Genomic DNA, 14,547 nt, shown 5'->3' with positions numbered 1-14,547 from the left:
AGTGACTGAGCTGCGCTCAATGAATCCAAAATAAGAGCGTACAGGCTTAATTGGTTGCACAACAAGCAAGCCAGGATGAGCAGAAACAGATTCATCAAGCCAGGTGAAACCTATCCTGGATAAGTGCGTGCTCACGGCTTCCTCAAATAGACTCCGCCACCGATCACAGATTCACCATGGCAACTAAGGCTGCTTCATTACTTCTTCTACGTTGTGTAGCGATAACCTTTTCACAACAGCAACAAACAGCAACACCTCTGTTTAGGAGAATATTGCAACTAGTGCCGCGACCACACCACCAGGCGAAAAATGGTTAGGCAGTCCAATGACGTCACATTGTCGCATGACGGGTCAGGAATGGCGAGTATGTAAAAGTTATTTAATGATCACGAACGTTTAAATAATGACAGTGGGTCTAGGTATATGTGATAACAATGTGTAGTGGACAGTTGAATAACTATTGGTTTCCGTTTGTGGTGACTGCTGACTGAGATAAGGGATTAGATTAAATAGATCCTGGAACTTAGCCTGGTCTGGTTATTGCACCTGTTAAACTCTTGCAGGGATGAAGAAGTGCTATATGCTATAACTCTATTATGTATATATGCTATATATAATGCTATAATGATGCCGGCCCGAAAAAAGTGGCCAAATGCGGCCAACATCTCACATTCCTGCTTGGGATCAAGGTTAGTTGGATTCTGGACGTTAATTGTGATCAAATGTCTTGTTCCTAACTTTTTCTATGCAATGCCTCTAAAGCCATATACAAGGACTTTTCCTTGAAATAGCACTTGTCTAAAATAAAGATTTGTAATATATAAAACATTTATGTTGATTCAAAAGTATATCACAACATTAGATGTGAATATAAATATGATTTTGGATTTATAATACATTCTTTTTTTGCCACAAAACTATTGAAACATGAAATGAACACATAAAGGGGTTAAGGGGACAGGTTTAATGAGAAAGGATGAGCTATACAAGATGTTATGAACAATGTTATGAACAATGTTGTTCCAAAACACCTGTCAAGGATTTAGAAATATCTCGTACACACTGTTACATATGGCTCTTCATAATGCTGCAGAATGCTCCATTTACTTGAGTGGGCCTTCCCAATTTTCACTGGTCTGATATTTCTCGATAACAGACTGTTGCTAAGTATAACATAACGCATCAAGGAAAAAGGGTTTTGTGCTTCTTATTCACCTCTTTCATATCATTCCTCTAGTACTGGGACTTCAACTGTCTGCTTTTCACTTTTGAATGATCAGCTGTGTTCTAATGAATGTTTAAGTGTAAGTGTGCAAACTATTTGTTTCTCAGCAAAAGCATGATGAAACGGTGACAAAAATATGACTATGCACATTATGAAATGGTGGGAAATGTTCCTCTCCACCTCACATGATGAGCACACATGAAGAGAATACAACTCACATCATTTGAAAATATGTATGTTTGTTCCAAACAAACAGCTTTTAGTTTCAGCACTTATCTCACACACAGGAACAAACTCGTAACCAGATAGGAAGTCACCATCAAACATTTTACTATTAGCATGCAGGTCAAGACAGAACAGAAACATGAACGTGTAGTAAACTGCTTTGGGCTTCCCCCACTATGGCTCCTTGTGTCTTTGTCTCTGGTATGTACAGTATGGTACGCTATGTTTTAGTTCTCTTGAAAATCTTATCACCGGTAGCACAGTAATAAACTCACACTTTCCCCTGACCCTCCTAGGAATGCATACGTATGATACAGAAATGCGTAATTTGACACGTGGGCACAAAAGCGCTAGTGCATCTGGCCCTGAGAACACAGGTGTTCATTTTTACCTTACATGGATCATTTTATGACGGCTGAAAGAACACTCGTGTCTGAAGCACTTCCCACACGTGGGGCATATGTACGGCTTTTCCCCAGTATGGATCCTCTGGTGTTTCTTGAGATGACCCAACTGAGTAAAAGTCTTTCCACACTCTGAGCACTGATATGGCTTTTCTGCAGTATGTGTTCTCTGATGGATGAATGTACATGTGAACTTTTTTTAGGAAAATGCTAGGGCCAGAAATATTCGATCTGCTGAGGGAAATTACAGATGCACCTATCAGCTACCTTGTAGATAAAGATGCACCTCAGCTAGAAGTGAAAGGCCAGACATATGCCTTGGGATGTGGTCTAAGCCACCAGGTGAGAGAAATAACAAAAAAGATGCAGTATCCAGGTTTATATTTTTGTTTTATTATGTGTTCTTATATTGAGAATATATACATACTATAAGCATAGTCTTATTTATCACATTGCCAACCAACACATCACACTCACAATTGTTACTTTCTCAAAATATGAGGCTGGAAATTGGACAGTACACTCACCACATACCAAATCTGATTAATATTTCCCAGTCTTGTGTTTGGAATTTTGTGTGACACTATTTTAAACTTTTTTATTTTGGCAATAGCCCTCTCTACATGCACCCTATGCTTTGCTATACGCTTTGTTTCAACAACATCACCAGCTGGCATTTGCATTTTGGACTTTGCAAAGGGTGGCATGTTTAACTGAATGCCTATTGAATGGAGTTCATCCTCTTCATCCTCTATAAGAAATCCTTTGTCTGCCATTACACCATCACCCTTATGCAAGTACCCTTTCTCAATTAATCTTTCCAGCTGTGGAATGATTCCACACTGTTTAACTATTTCCTTGTCCGACACGGAGCCTGTGTAAAGTGTTGATGTAAACATCACAGCGCCATGGGGGTCACACGCTATAAGTGATTTTAAAGTGTTTGTGCTTTTGTAATTTGAATAACTTTGGCTTTATAAAACAAGAGAAGTCGGGCGTTCAATTTTTAATTCAGTGCAGTCTAATAGAGCACATGTTGTTGGATATTCTTCCTTATAATTAGTGGGCATGTTCTGTGCAATAATGTTTCTATGGGGCCAAATGGGCAATTCACCTAGTATGTTGTACATGTAATGGATCCACCAATTGAAAATATTGCTAGCACTTTGTACACTAAGGTTGAAGGACAAGGAAAGGTTTTGCAGATCTGCATTATTGCGCAGTTTCATTAAAACAAAAAGCAGCTGGCTGCGTATGGGCATCTCATCAGTGCTTTGGTCTTTTCTGATGTATACTATGGGAGATTTCAGTAGACTGCACAGAGGATCTTTTGGAATGCCAAATAGGGCACACAACTGATTAAAGCGGTCATATGTAAAACCAGTGCTGTATTGGAACATTTTAGGACTATGATTGTCTTGTAGCAGTTCAGGTACCATCTTGTTTCGGAGTGTGTGTACGTGTACTGTCAACCTTATAATCTCTTTTTCTTTTAAACCCAATTTCTCCCTTAACTTTTCATTCTCTTCCTCTAACTTCGTTTCACTCTCTCCAGTTGTGCTTGTTGTTCCAGGGTATCCTGGTGTTCAGACTCTGGACTCTGAAGATTCTCTGGAAAGACAAACAGTTATACATCAACTCCTTCCCTTTCATTATATTTACCCCTTTTCTTTTCTTTTCTTTTTCACAGCTTCCCCTTGTTACCAACACAGAAATACCTACTGATGGAGAATCTTCGGCCCAACAACCTGAATTTCCTGATTTCCCTTTACCAAGACCTTTTTAAGACATTGTAAGACCATACAGATTGAAATTTAAGACCTACACGACGCATTACCAAAAAATATTCCAATCAAAGAAATTCTGAAAAAATCATTGAAAAGTCGTTGAAAAAGCATTCATTTAATTTACAGATAAAGCAATCAAACTAGTAACCTTCCACACCCAACGTCTACAACCCAACTGATTTTTACATTGCTCACTTGTAGTACACTCAAGGAAAAATATCCGTGTCACGTACCAAATGCCCTAAACTGTAAGCCCAAAATGAAAATAATCTAAAACAAACTAGCCCTCAAATAGAATAGATTTCATCAAGGAAGTCAAAAATGAGACTGGAGTTGAAACTGGGTGTGAAAGTGTGTTTTGGGTGGACACTGCACTTGTGTGCGTGTGTGTGTGTTTGCATGAGAATGTGTGTGGGTGGGGTATGTGTATGAGCCTTGTCAAGAACGTCGTTAGGCTTACAGTATTTTGGGGGAGCTGAAACCACCCAAAGATGATCAAAAGCCCTCCTAAAAATATAAAGTATTAATATGCGTCCAAATTCACTTCCATTATTCTCTGTTGAATTGCTCACGGAGTACTTATCTCACATAAGTCGCACAGACGTCACTTGAAAGAGCGAAACCGGAGCTTTCGAATGATGTTAGCGGCTAGTGCTGATAAACAGTTTGCATTTTGCGGCTAGCTTATGTTTCTCTGCATGCTCTGGCTTGTGACCCCAGCCTTCACACCCAGAGTCCCTAATTGAATATTTTTTTTGCAAAGTTTGCAGCGAGCCTCGTACCCGGAGCTGGGTACCACTTGTAACCAACAGCAGACATCGCTGTGATCTAGCCAGTGTTGCCACAGTTACCTTGAAAAAGTAATCTGATTACTCCTTTATAAAGTAACTTAGTTACTTTTAAAAGGCACACTATGCAGGTTTTTTAGCTTAATATGCAAATTTGTTTGCTTAATTTACCTTAATTTAACAGCTTCAGAGTCATTGGAATGGTTATATGACTTTTTTCGGGTTGAATGGTGGCCGCCTCGCTTCCCCTAAGCCTGTGGAGAAAAAAAAAAAAAACACATTTGCAACTGCGGGCGGGGCGGCCGACGGTCTCAGTGTCAGGAAGTATAACGAGTGTAACAAATTGCTTTACTGCATTCAAATACACATACCGCCAGGCACCAGCTAGAAAAAAGGTAGTGATGGAGTTTTTTCAGACATTGATCATGACAGAGCCAGCTAAAAAGAAGCAAAAACCGAGAAAACAGTAAGGAAATTGCCAATACTGCATAGTTTACCTTTAAAATCAAGTAATCAGTAAAGTAACTGAGTTGGATTACAAGTTACTTTATTAGTTACTTTCAGCAGCTGCCGACAACACCCCCCGCCGCCTCAACATAAAAATGACAACCGGTTTTGCCAATACTCACTTTATTTGAAATGCATTTTAACAGTAATGTCAACAATGTAGGCTATAGCAGACATCCCAACCCAAATAATATCTAGTCAGTACACCAAATAAGGAAGCCCTATAGATAGAAATTGTGATGATAAAATATGTAGATTTTGGTTTGGGCTTTTCATTTTCAAAAAGAGAACAAACGGGAGAGCGTGGTGTTTGCAAAGAAAAGGCTTTTCATGTAGCCTTGGCAACTAGCCATCTAGTATAGGCCTGAATAATAGCAAATTAAATGACACTTGTTAAACTCACCTCAACAAGTCTTTTGCAGCCATGGGCAATGCTACAAACAGTGCAGTGTGCAAGACTATCATTATGTTTTACTCTTATGAGACAAGGGTACACTTTTGTGTAGTCTGATGTGAAATGGGTCTTAAATGTTCCTTTTTGGGGGCCAGGCCCCACTGCCGCTTCTTGGAAGTGGTACACATTGATGGATGGGGCAATTGGGGGCAGGCCATCAGTGACACCGCCTGTCCTCATTTCCTCGTCCACCCGGGATGTGGCAGTGGCTTCACCCCCCTCTGTGGTGACCCCCTGAACAGGCCAGTACCTCCATGGCATCCACCCCAAAGAGGCGGAGGGTGGATGTCATGGAGATTTTTGCAGACATGGAGAGGAAGGAGGAGCAGTTGGAGGCGGTGCTGCTAGACATGCAGCGAGAGGAAATGGAGAGAGAGGAGGCCAGGCTCAGAGAGGCCAGGGAGGAGAGAGAGGAGGCTGCAGAAAGGGAGAAGAGGAGGATGCAGCTGATGATGGAGAGGGAGGACAGGCTCATCAGAGAGATGAGAGAGAGTGGGGAGAGGAGGGATAGGGAGGCGGCTGCCAGGGAGGAACGCTTCCTGGCAGTCCTAGAGAGGCTAGCCAACCGACTGTAACTGGTTGTAATTAAATAAATAAATGGTATAATTAGGAAAACGTTACGCAGCATTCTTTCTGTTTTTGTTACTCTACATCTTAAAAGGGAACTTGGCAACTATTTCAACGTAATAAACCCGTTTAGAAATCATTTGGATGGTTAAATGACCCGTTCCAGTGAAAATGGTGTCCCGGAAAGAGAAGTGAGAAACAAGAAACTCGTTTTAAATCGTGTTTCTTACCTTGTAACATCCACATAGTTCTGCCAAACTTATGCTAACCGTTCACGAGCTTGTAAACAAATCCATGTGCTTTATCGTTACCTTTTCCCACAGTTTGAAATAGCATAATGCACAATTTCTCCAGCAGAGGGGGAAATCCTGCCAAGTTTCCCTTTAAGACAATATCAAGTGAATGTCTACACACACATACACACACACACACACAAGTTCTTCTAATTAGCCAAATGATTTATTCAATTAAATATAGTCGTGGTCAGGATTGTAACAACGAGCTGCCATCCTGTTTCTCTCCTCTGTTCCACAGACGGCACCTGGAGGTACTGGCTGGTCTCCTGCTGCACCCTCCCGGTTGACCTCTGGCTCATCTGGCTCCAGCAGGTCCCCATGGCTTAGGCAGATGTTATGGAGGATCGTGCAGCAGGTGATGACCTCCGGTACGAACTTCACATCCACCTCCAGAGTCTTCTGAAAAATGGACCTCCTTCTGATCTTTATGATCCCAAAGGACCTCTCCACAACACACAACCACCGTGATCTGTCAGGATGGCTGCATCTGAAGATGAGCCTGGAGGTGGACCTCTCCACAACAGGCTGCCTGCAGGGGCGGGTCATGAGGCGGATTGGGTGGCTCAGGCAGGGGTAGCCACCATCCCCGATGATGCAGTACCCAGGTGGAGGATAGGCTTGGGCATAGTACACAGGGCTATGGCGTCGTGTACTGACCCAGGATAACCAACAAACACATCCACAAATTTAGCAGTGTGATTGCAGATGGCCTGCAGGAGGATTGAATAGAACAGCTTCACGTGGGCCATTGAAATAGCAGGCTGCATCATCAAGATGGTGGCTTCACCCGTGACGGGGCGGCATCTGCATTCAACACCATAATACCACAATGCTTCCAAACCAAATGCGTGTTGGCAACAATACCTCACAGCAGCATCACACTGAGCACAGGGGCCCCAACTTCACCCTGCTGACGGATGACTGCCTGCAACCTACAGCCAATCCACACGGAAATTTGCGCTGACACTGGCCCTGGTGGGTCTCATCATTAAGGGCCCTCTACAGGTTAGGGTGCCAGGGACAACAACCTCCCTGACTCAGCAAAGACCAAAGAGATTGTTGTTGACTTCAGCAGCCACTGACCAGATTCTCCCGCACATGGTCTTCCTGGACCACCAACACTGCATCACTGGCAAGGACAAGCCAGGCGAAAGCAAGTGGTGAAACGAGGCACCATTGAGAGCATCCTCTCCAGCTGTATCGCTGTGTGGGGCGGGGCATGGCAAATGCCCTGCACATCTGGAAGGATCATTGGTGCTTCACTCTCCTCCCTGAAGGCAAGAGGTGACCACCCAGGCCAACCAGAATAGAAAGACCAGGGGTCTCAATAACATCCTGGAACTGGCCCCCCAGCCATGGTCAGAAGTGGTGCCCTTAGGAAACAGTATTTTTATAGTATTTTACCACCTAGTATTATTGACTGTGGAAGGTGGACTTAAAATTGGTCAAATATGTCTTGTCTCACCGTGGGATAGTGAGAAGAATCTCTTTGTATGTCTGGAACATGTGAAGAAATTGACCCTTTGACTTTGGTCATCTCTAAGAGGTACCACCCCATCAAAATATATTGCCAGCACAGGCACTGTATTGTTTAGACGGAAATACTTAGTAGGACTATGAGGCTGCTGTGTGTGGGGGGCGGGGAGAAAAGAGACAGACATTCATTTTTCAATAAAATTCTATTTGTTATTATCAATGTGTGGTTTCCTTTTTTCATGTCATGAATACTATCTATACTAATAACATGCTGCTGTATCTTTGGTGCATACATTATTGTATTTTAAGCTGTTTAACTTGTACACTGCATTACTACAAGCAATATCAGTTCATATTATCAGTTGGTATATTAATGTAATGAAATATATGTACACAATATTAATGTGTTTTTAATTGATCAAGTTAAAGCAGACAACTATGGATTCTGATACTTTAAAAGTAAGCTAGAAGTAGACTGCTGTGTATTGCTGCATAACATTAGTCTAATGTAGGAATACAATACAAATACCATAAAAAAGCAATAGATGCATCTACATACCAGAAGATGCTCTTGTTCAGCCAATACAAGCAGAGCTCTGCGTCGACGCCGAAGTAGACCCCACGTCGCGATGAAAGTCTCCATTTCCAAATGTTTAAAGGTCTTGTAATGACAACAAAAGCCGGCTAAAATCTTGGCGCGCTCGCGGTCAAAATCAAAATACGACGTTAGTCATTCGTCATTTCCGGTAAGTGTATAGGCGTAGCGCCCGATTTGAGACGATACTACTTTGTTGAAAATTACGCTCTACGGGCGTAGGTGCATAGTGCTCATGCATGATATCGAAGTGTACTGACGGAAGTACGGCATTTGAGACAGACTCTAGCTACAGCTGCTACGTTAGTTCATTGGGCACACACTAGCAGAAGACTGGTTTCATACGCTAGCCTATAATGTTATTACATACTAACTACATTACCTTTTTAACGATGTATAATAAAATCTAGTCGAACTATATGAACTAAACAGTGAAATGACAAGTTAGCTCGTACTATCAACAACTTACCTTGGAGCAGACGTAGGTATTTTTATTTATTTTCGTTGGGTTGAGCTGACTATGCGGTCTCCCACATAGTTTAATCCACTGAAGGCATCTCTCATGTTGGGTTTGGGGAAGGGGAAAAACAGACACCACCCTCCAATCTTTCTGGATATCTCGTATCCGAGTGGCAGGTACCGTATGCGCAGCGTTTAGGCATGACCGAAAAAAGCCCAATGTTTGACAGACAGACCTTCCTTGGATGGCGACCGTTGCTAACGTAGGATTGGACAGTACGCGTTCTGAGGCGAAAGGTCAATTGCATGCCTAGGCAGTTTGAAAGGCTATTCTCTGCCCGCCCCTTGGATTAAGCGAGGTGAATGGCTCGATTCAAGACTATACATTTCAATGATATAGGATGGCCCGCCAGGCTAGAAACGCGGGCTATTCATGACACAAAACAAGCTAGACAGCTAGCATGGCAAACGGCACATATATCACTTCTAAATTAAACATATGAAACGAAAACATCTCGTTTCTATATCATTACATGTCACTTACGCTAATAAGGTTATAGGAATTTGTTTTTAACACCAGCTCACCTGTAGAAACATACAAAATACACTCAGTAGACGACACAACGAACACAGTTACTCTACTTCCTGCTGAGATTCTTGTGAATACAGACTGATTCCACAGCGCTCTGCTGCCACCTACTGGCGCGGCTGATGTACTGAACAACTAAATACAACCCAAACTCTTGAACAAACACCACATCCCTGTTATCTTTCCTTTCAAATCACTCACATTGAACTGAGGGCGCTACAATAACAGTCATGTTATTAAAAAGATACATTTGAATCAAACTTGTTTATAAAACAATTTAGTTTATAGACGCCACCATCAGTAGGGGTAAAACTAACCTGTTCCTATTGAGAAAGGTAAGGGAGATGTGGACTCAGAAGGGATGGGGGCTTTCTCAAAGTTGATGAGAGGGTGGAGGTGTGGACTGATGGAGAATGAGAGGGTGGAGGTGTGAACTGATGGAGAATGAGAGGGTGGAGGTGTGAACTGATGGGGGATGAGAGGGTGGAGGTGTGAACTGATGGAGAATGAGAGGGTGGAGGTGTGAACTGATGGGGGATGAGAGGGTGGGTGGGTGTGAACTGATGGAGAATGAGAGGGTGGGTGGGTGTGGGATGATGTTTCTATCTCTGTCTTAAATATATGTTCCAATACAGTCTTATCTTCCAATTTACTGGCCAAAATATGTTCATGGAGGAGGGTGGGTGGGTGTGGGATCATCAAAGTCTTATTGTTTGAGTCTTATCTTCCAATTCACTGGCCAAAATATTATGGTGGTTCTTACCATTTCAGACTGAAGTTCTGCTGTGCCAAAGAAATCCTCTCAAACTTTCCTTCAGTTTAAAGTAACAAAATGTATGAATCAAACCAAATGAATAGTATAGTTGTCCTGTTGGGTGACCGTGATTTGTTCAAGAGTTGTTCCTGGACCAACATTCTAAATGACCAATCACAGCCTTGTGATGTCATCAATGCCTTCTGCTTCTCCCATTGCCATTTTGAAATTTCCCTCCAGAAACAACTAGTGGATCACCAACTTGTATCTCAATACAGGTAGGTCCTTGCATATCTGTGTGTAAAATAGTTGTAAAATAAAATAATTCTGAGTGGAATCTGAATATATGCACCTTAGATTTTTTTTATTTTCGTTTTAGCTGACTTGGTTCCATGTTTGTCTAATGTTAGCTGCCAGGCTAGGGACCATACATTTGCTGTAATACATTAGCTTCCTAATAGGTAATTCAGTGGCTATGCATCTTTTAAATAACTTATTTCAAAGGGATACAGTAGTTGAAGTAGCTTTGAAGCTCATTTAGCAATCTTGGTGCCGCTGTTATTATGTTAGAGGCTAGGCTAGGGAACATACATTTATGCTACCAAATTAGCTTGCTAATAGGTAGGTGCAGCATGCAACTATGTGAAGGGCCAAGCCGGTGTTATGTTAGTTCACTGGCTAATGTGCACACTTTTGGACTACTAATGTAGCTTGGTAATAGGCTAAAGCAGTAGCTTTTGTTTGTACATGGTCCTGGAGCGACGTTGCCATGTTGGTCTTGGACCACCATTAGAATGTTGTTCCAGGACCGTCTTTACAATGTTGGTCCAGGACTGTCTTTACAATGTTGGTCCAGGACCCACATTGTCATGTTTGTCCAGGACCGTCATTACAATGTTGGTCCAGGACCGTCTTTACAATGTTGGTCCAGGACCCACATTGTCATGTTTGTCCAGGACCATCATTACAATGTTGGTCCAAGACCGTCTTTACAATGTTGGTCCAGGACCCACATTGTCATGTTTGTCCAGAACCATCATTATCATGTTGGACTTTACAATATTGTCTTTACAATGTTGGTCCAGGACCGTCTTTACAATGTTGGTCAGGGACCGTCTTTAGAATTTTGGTCCAGCACCGTTTTTACAATAATAAATCTGAACCAACATAGTGATGTCACTCCTGGAAAATGTACAACAAACAAAAGTGACTGCTTTAGCCTATTACCAAGAAGGGACCCAATAGTTAAAATAGCTTTGAAGCTCATTTAGCAATCTTGTTGCCATGGTAATTCATGCTAATGTTAGCTGCTAAGCTAGGTAAAATACAAAAAATAGCTTGCTAATAGGCAATACAAATCTGTCAGTTGTTGTTAGACTTTTTTGCTACATTTCTGAGAAACTTGCCATGTTTAAACCTTTATACAATAAGCTGCAAAATATTTTTGTCTGCTTTGTTTATTCCAGGCCCATTATAGGGAAGTTTGTCCCTGTACATCACAGGGAAGTTGGTCAAGGTCCATCATAAGGAAGCTGGTCCAGGCCCATCACAGAGAAGTTGCTTCATGTCCATCACAGGGAAGTTGGTCCAGGTCCCTCATAAGGAAGTTGACCCAGGTCCATCACAGTGAAACTGGTCCAGGTCCATCACAGGGAAGTTGGTCCAGGTCCATTACAGGGATGTTGGTCCAGGCTAGGGCTGCACGATATATCTAAAATCTATCGTTATCGCGATATCAATGCTTGCGATAGACCAACCGCCAAGATTACTTAATTTTCGATACATTTTCTACATTTTTGAATGTCAACATATTTTACCAAACCGATGCTGTCATGCTGCCCGAGAAGCCCGTTGATCCCCAAACAGTTTAGGTGTGTGGTGTTTTAGGTGTTGAGGCAGGAGCTAATGTTGTGATGGCTGAAGATAGTGAGTCGAGAGAGGTAGGTTACACTTGGGTGAAGATAGTGAGTCGAGCGAGGTAGGCTACACTTGGGTGAAGATAGTGAGGGAGTTTGAGGTAGCTACACTTGGGTGAAGATAGTGAAGGTAGGTGAGCTACACTTGGGTGAAGATAGTGAGTGAAAGTGAGGTGGATACTTTTTGGGTGAAGAGAAAGTGAGCGAGGTAGCTACACTTGGGTGAAGATAGTGAGTGGGGAAGATATTGAGGTAGGCTACACTTGGGGTGAAGAGGGATTGGTGACTAAAAGTGACTAAAGAAATGTCTGTTATATGGAAATATTTTGGTTTTATGAAGGATGACGTGTTACAAACACTGGCGCCAAATGAGTCCTTCTCCACCGTGTTAAAATAAACAATTTCTTTCGTTATCGTTATAGGATCAGAAGATATGTCTTTCACTGTAAGGCTTGTATTTCATGATTTGCATTTAGCAAAAGCCCCAGACAGCAGCAGAGGTAATCAGGATTCGTTATTTGTAAAAGTTGTTTAGCCTACGTTGGACTCAAAGCGATCAAGAGCCCCTTACTTTCACTTTCCGCTGCCCCTCAGTAGTCTAGTGTGGGATGCGCATGTATGAGGTTACAGACTGGGCTACTTAAGATTTTAGATGAGTGACCCGCGATATAGCTTAAGTAGCTTTTTTGCTAGGCCCAGCGAAGGCTGGCAATGTGGAATATTCCGCTAGTTGGTGCACAAGTGTTCAGATTGGCTGTCTATCCGTCTTTTAGGAGGATTTTCCACACAACTTCGATAGCCTAGTCAGTAGGTCTCTTAGCTGTCCACTTTCATCAGGCCATATATAGCCTAAGCTTCATAATATTTTATATTTTTTATAAAAAAATTATAATTTTATAAATAAATTATACATTTATTTCTGTAATTATACACGGGTTTCTCGTTTACCAACAAAACTAGATGGGCAGAAGACGCTTGGTGGCTGTCCACAACGTTATAAACTTAACCTAAATAGTCGACTGCTGTAAGCTACAATCGGAATTTTTTGTATACCCCTGTTGTCTCAATGATATACCATTTCATTTCAGGCTATATTTCAGAGTTTGCCGTTCATTTTCTTTATTAATATAACATTGTATTTTGTCATTTTTGTTGAAGACATGAATTGATATGTCAATATTGATACTGAACATATTGAACATTCTCTAACCATCGTGATTTCGAATTGGTGCCGTTTTCAGCATAACAACTCATTTTATTCTATTCAAGGAGAGCACTGCTCTATGCTGTTCTATGGTGCTTTCTGCCTCTTAGTTGCGCACACATGTTTTCATGACGTTGCATAGAAATCCATGTATACATTTATCCCCCCCCCAACCCTACAGTCTATGCTAGCAGCAAGTAGAATGGAGATTTTTTTTTTTTTTTTTTAATTAAATATTGCAAGTTATATCGTTATCGCAGGACTCAATAATGTTATCGCATATCGCATGTTTTCCTATATCGTGCAGCCCTAGTCCAGGCTCATCATAAGAAATTTGGTCCAGGTCCATCACAGGGAAGCTGGCCCAGGTCCATCATAAGAAATACCAGTCTGCACACACTCTGCTTTGGTCTGGACCCAAATGGATGGTCAAGCGATACATCACTGTTTCAATTTAATTTTCTCCTCATTAATCTGTTTATACTATAATTAAAGGGGGTGGGACATGGAACAGCAGTTTAAGAAAGATGCTTAGTAGGGGATTGACTTTTATTATGTTAGAGACTGACTGAGTGTGGGTCGTTAAGGGCACTTATTTAGAGAAAATATATTGAAATATATTTTAAGTGTCAAAATTGTTTTTTTTCTGTCAATTTTTAATATGTACATATATTTCAAAATATATTGTGAAAATATTTTTCAAATATTTTTTTGTGTATGGGGAACATTATGTAAGGGATAATGGACAACACAGTGGTCTGTTCACAGAAGTTAATGCACGGTCGAGGTTGTAAAAAGGCCCCGACGCGAAGCGGAGGGCTGTGATTAATGTGAACACTTACTGTTATAGCTATAAAAATGGCAGAATCATCGATATGCATGGCATTTCCATTCCATAACCGTGAGGTGGGCTACACGCTTCACAATGACAGCAAAGAGTTGTCATCGTTATGTGCTTTGTCCATCAGACAACGCAGCTTTCTGCGGCAAGACACGCATGCTGCTTGACTTGGTTCCACTTCCTATATACCACATAACGATAATACTGGAAATTTAAATGAAGGATCAATATTCGGTCTTCCTTTATTTAAAGGTGCCATGTGTAATGTCCGCCAAAAAATCAATTCATACTCCACATTCCATAAAAGATGGGGGCAGTATACCTCCAGAAAGTGAAATGGTCTACCCTAGAGTAACAACCGACAAACGTGTATTGCAGTTTGGCTGGCGGTTATGTTGCCCGCATACCGCCTCCCATGGCCGAAACTGGTATTACGATACCTGTCGGGCTGTGGCTAGTA

General features: G+C 41.7%; 1 protein-coding gene across 1 annotated transcript in view; it reads right to left on the bottom strand.

Annotated features, from left to right (window-relative positions):
- Positions 1-1,525: 1,525 nt before the first annotated feature.
- Positions 1,526-14,547, bottom strand: part of LOC125297696 (zinc finger protein 239-like) — an 80,411-nt gene continuing 67,389 nt past the window's right edge. Inside the window, exon 5 of the mRNA XM_048248147.1 lies at positions 1,526-2,033. Within this exon, the coding sequence (XP_048104104.1) occupies positions 1,838-2,033 (196 nt within the window). The 3' untranslated portion in view covers positions 1,526-1,837. The remainder of the gene's footprint in view (positions 2,034-14,547) is intronic.

This window comes from Alosa alosa, chromosome 7 (genome assembly GCF_017589495.1).
Source record: "Alosa alosa isolate M-15738 ecotype Scorff River chromosome 7, AALO_Geno_1.1, whole genome shotgun sequence".
Taxonomy (NCBI): domain Eukaryota; kingdom Metazoa; phylum Chordata; class Actinopteri; order Clupeiformes; family Clupeidae; genus Alosa; species Alosa alosa.
The sequence above is the reverse complement of the archived record's forward strand: the minus strand, read 5'-3'. Positions and strand labels throughout refer to the sequence as shown.